At 40.5% G+C, this 4,812-nt stretch overlaps 1 protein-coding gene across 1 annotated transcript; it reads right to left on the bottom strand.

Moving 5' to 3' along the window:
- Positions 1 to 291: 291 nt before the first annotated feature.
- Positions 292 to 4,812, bottom strand: LOC117777764. The gene is made up of 6 exons (XM_034612703.1): positions 4,768 to 4,812; positions 3,488 to 3,741; positions 1,552 to 3,315; positions 1,374 to 1,469; positions 970 to 1,032; positions 292 to 433 (listed from the first exon to the last, which is right to left on the bottom strand). The coding sequence occupies exons 2-6, from the start codon at positions 3,732 to 3,734 to the stop codon at positions 405 to 407; spliced, it is 2,199 nt and encodes a 732-aa protein (XP_034468594.1). The 5' UTR covers positions 3,735 to 3,741; positions 4,768 to 4,812; the 3' UTR covers positions 292 to 404.

Genomic DNA, 4,812 nt, shown 5'->3' with positions numbered 1-4,812 from the left:
AATGGATCTGTTCATTTTTAACTGTATGTCAACCCTTGTATTAGTTATAGATATTTGGAATTGGTTTGTTTTTCCTCAGATTCCATTCCTTCCATCAGAGAGATGATGATGTAGACATTAAAGTGTGAAATATTGTCATTATACAATACTTGTACCACTTTAAATAATCAGCTCTGAAGTTATAGGGTGCCATGTAAATGCAGCAGAATTTCTGTGTAAGTTGGAGGGAGGAAGATAACCCACCCAAGTTTTAGACATGTATTGAAAATAAAGAAACAAAATGCAAGAACATTAATATCAAATACATTTATTGAAAAAACGCCTTATATTAAATTGGATATTCTATATTGAATAAATTGATTCTTAAAAAAAAAAAAAAAAGTGTTGTCTTGACTGGTCAGTACTCAGCACCTTGTATTCCTTCCATTTCCACCTGGAAGAGGCAACAGAAGCAAAGAAAGCCTGTTTACTTCTGTTAAGTCTTAAATACATTACATCAATACATTAGGTTAGGGAGTGGGTAAAACAGTACAAGTCTTAAAACATTGTAATTAAATCTTGAAGTAGCATCCTAAAAGTGTGGGAAAGACATGAAAAAAAAAGAAGAAAGCAATGCATGCCTCTGTGTTGACACAATACAGTTGGGTGACTGACAAGTTATTTCAGACAGCCCATCAAGGCTTAAGGTGTTTGTGGTTTCTGGTGGAATGCATTTATATTATGAGCATCGTTACATTAAAGAAATGTCGTGCAGCTAAATTAGGGGAACAGCAATAGAAACTCCGGTTAAGAACATCCATTAGCAATTTGGAGTTCATTTAATCTGTGTGAATGTTTGGTTTCCACAAAAACATAATAATATTTCTCTCCAATACCAGCAGTTGGCATGAAAGCCTAACACATTTATCTGCACTGAATCATCACCATCACCCATTTCAACACCAATTACGTTCACGCTGTGATTGTCACCTCTCGATTTTCCAGATTTGCCATAGTAGCCGCTGAAAGCTTCATGCTGCCGGCCGTACTCTTCTGTAGATACAAGATGATTCAGTTTAAAACAAGGTCCAAAAAATGTGTTCTTCAGTAAGATGGTTTCTGTGAGTGAGGATGTATATAAATTGATTTGTGCTGCAAGCTATTGCATTCACTTGAGAGAGAAGAAAAAAAAAAAAAAAAAAAAAAAAAAAAATTGTATTGCTCCATTTTCTGAACAAACGAGATGCCTCAAAATCCTTGTACTTTCCCTCTGAACAATCAAGACCTGAGGTGCTTCCTGAAAGCTGACTAATCACCAACAGAGCCAACTATCTGATTTATTATCTGAACATATTTTAGTATTGCCTGCATTCATTCTCAATTACATAGATTACCTGAAACCTTGTTCCTCCGCTGGTAATGCCTCTTCTGGTTTCTCTGCATGTGTCCTCCAAATCCTTCATCCTGTCCATTGTTTGCCATCTTCACATCTATGAGACAAGTAACAGTTAAAGTACACTCCGGATAATGACACAGCTAAATCATTCATTGTTGAATAAAGGTGGAGAGCACCTGAATATTTTAAGCGATGCCTTCTTTTTGTTTCCATGTCATCCATCACCTCTCTACAAGGACACCGCTCCTGTAACTCAGTACACTGAATGCCACAATCCACTAAATGTCCCTTTGATGGAGACACTTCAGTCATAATCGGTTTAGCCACTGGTACACACAACTGCTCATTTCCCAGACGACTGACTTCTTCGTTCCCACGTGTTTCATCCGCCACCTCAATGTCTACTACGTTTTGTACAATCAGGTGATCTGCAAAAGAGATTTCCTTTCTCACTGTAGGGTTCAAGAGGAGCACTGCCTCAAGTGCAAGAGGACAGGGGCTTCTCTCCTTTTGCCCATTTACAATAAGAGGTTCCTGGTTTGGGCTTCGATTAGCCTCAGGTTCAGAAGACCCATTTTCATCCACATCCTTGGCAGTGAGGGGAGATTTTATTTTGTTCTGCAGGCCAGTCATGGTAATCAAGGGAACGTTTTCTGGAGTTATGCATTGGCCTTGTGTTGGTCCTTTCATTTCAGAAGCATACATTTCATAATCCAACTCTGGCACCTTTGGTGGAGTCCTGCAATGCTGCTTCATCTTACCAGCTTGGACAATTAGGTCGTCACTTTCTCCTGACTGTCCGCAATTTTCAGCTTCCTCTGTCATCTCAACAATTACGTCAGGTTCTAGCATGCCATTCTGCAGTAGCCACTCCTTAGAGGGGGCAAAGAGAGGTAGAGACTCCACAGACCAAACAGACTCGTTCATTTTTCTCCTCATCCTGTAGCTATTAAAAGGCATTTCATTGTGACTGACTTCTGGAGTGTCTTCCTCTAGATTGGTCTCATTGCCATCTTCTTGCTCATCTGAGATCTTAGGTAGTTTGAGGATCTTAAAAAATGTTTCACTGGCCTTTGAACTCAAGATACCCACGGCATCATTACCATGAGTACTGTCAGTCATCACTGGAGCATCCTGAGTCACAGTCGGGCTCCGGTGAAGAGGCCTTTCATGCTCCAATTCAGTTTGTGACGACACCTGGTGGTTGCAATGAGGCAGCATCTTGTCTGTCATTTTTATCACTTTGCATTGTGGAGTCCCACCTCCCCAACTCATCAGAATGTCAGGAATAGAGACACGCCTCTCTTTGGCAACCTCATTCTCTTCTTGAGAAGAGCTACAGATAGGGACCATACTATCCGAAGAACTCACTGACCACATATTACAGTGAGCGCTTCTGCAAGGGGGAACAGTCTCCTGACAAATAGTATCTGTACAGCTCTTTTGTGTTTCTTGAGTTTCTCTGATACATGAATGGACAGTCTTCGTAGGATGTGGGATGTTGCTCCCATGTTTCACCGTGATACTTTTACTGGCCTTGTTAAGCTGGAAGTCCTCTGCATTACTGCTAGGCAAGTTGTGATTCTCAACACTGGCAGGGTCTCTTTTTAGGGGACTGGAGCTTGAAGATGGAGAGTTTGAGGTTGTTCCATTACCAGAATCTGAGCTGGCAAGTGGGCTTCCTCCACCATAACCACCCGCCTCTCTGTGTGTGGGCTCTGTCTGGACCTCAGAGTTCATGGTTTCTCTGTACTGTACTGTATGTGGGGGGCGAGTTCTGCGGGTCTGGTTTGGGTTGTGGAAGGGAGCACTGGGAGCATGGACCTGGGGGTGGAGCAACCGTCTGTAGTCAACTGCTTGGATATGAGGCTGGGGAAGAAGGTAGGCTGAAGGATCCATGTAGGGGGGAGGGGGAAATGAGGGCATGACCATACCATAGCCTGAAAGGTAGACACATTTTAGTCAAGTGAACGAGAGGTTTGCTCATGTTTAAAATTATTCACAATATCAACATTAATATAGACTTTGTTGAAAAAAAAAAAAAAAAGCTTTCACCTTAATAATGCTAAAAGTTGACCAAAAAAATTAAAAAAAAACCCACAAATAACTTACCCATGCCTGGATAGCCAGCAAATGGGTTATATGAGAAGGGCATGGGCCACTGGTATTGGAGGAAAGGGGGTGGAGGTGGAGGATGAATGTAGAAGAAAGGGCGTGCAGAGACATGGTGTTGGGGATGAAATGAAGGTCCAGGGTCTTGACTGTTGCTGTGCAGTCCTGGATCCTGCGGCCCAGAGTTTGGTACGGCACAGTTAGCGCCGAAGTGTAGGCTCCCTCCATTTGGTCCTGGAAGAGTCATATTCAACCTATACAAGGTGGTTGAGGAAGATGGTCTTAGTCTGTTGTGCATCCATAGCAGGGGGCACAAAACTCACATTCAACATGAGCTAAAAAAGGAGCATGATACACTTGACAGTCGAACTGCAGAATGTAAGTTGTTTAAAAACCGTTCCCCTCTAATGGTCCAACAAAGTGGTTCACATAATCCATAGTTGTATTTGTGCAGAAGGACAATTCACTGTAGGGCCGTGTCAAAATAATCTACATTGTACATGTACAATGGTAATAAAAAGGAATACATCAACCAGTGAATCACTGAAGCTCAGTTGTTGGGTTTTAAATGAGCAATGGAGTTCTACAGCAGAGAGGAATACATTATCAGACTGACATGCATTGGTTAAACCCTGCACATGTGATTTGTTGATTAAGAAGAGAATATTGCTAGCCCTTCAACAAATATGGATAAACTTCACCACATTGGTAGAAGTTTTTACAAGCTACTCATTAATCAGAAGGAACAAAAACCAAACACTTCAGCCTCTACAGACTTCTTCATAGCAGACATATGGCAGGAATGGTAAATGGAATGTATTTATATAGCACTTCTCCAGTCTTGTCCACCACTTAAAGTACTTTACAGTACACACAAAAAAAACAATATTGCTATGAACAAAGGACACTTTCATTTATGTTTCCCACTTTTTACCTTATTCATGCATTTCACCAGCTTTGAAAAGTCATATTCCCCATAATAAAATGCCGTTTCTGGATTTTAACTACGATATTTCATCTGCTCATTCTTTAATGAATGATATTGATTCTAGTTACATACAATATTGTTAATCAGTATGAGTAATTATTGCAAATTAATTAATGTTTTCTTTTTTAAATCAAAAAGGTACTTAAATCTATTCAAGCTCCCAGAAATGTTACAGCCATCAGTAAATCATGTCAAATTCAACACAAACAATGAGGAAAAACCAATCCCAAATTGACTGCCTATTGACAGATGCATTTCTCCTGTTTCCTGTAGAGAAGTAGAGTCACTTTACCTTGTTCAGAACTTGGATGTGAAACGCACAAAGCATAAAGTGATT

The sequence above is a fragment of the Hippoglossus hippoglossus genome, chromosome 17 (assembly GCF_009819705.1).
Source record: "Hippoglossus hippoglossus isolate fHipHip1 chromosome 17, fHipHip1.pri, whole genome shotgun sequence".
In the NCBI taxonomy this organism is placed as follows: domain Eukaryota; kingdom Metazoa; phylum Chordata; class Actinopteri; order Pleuronectiformes; family Pleuronectidae; genus Hippoglossus; species Hippoglossus hippoglossus.
The sequence above is the reverse complement of the archived record's forward strand: the minus strand, read 5'-3'. Positions and strand labels throughout refer to the sequence as shown.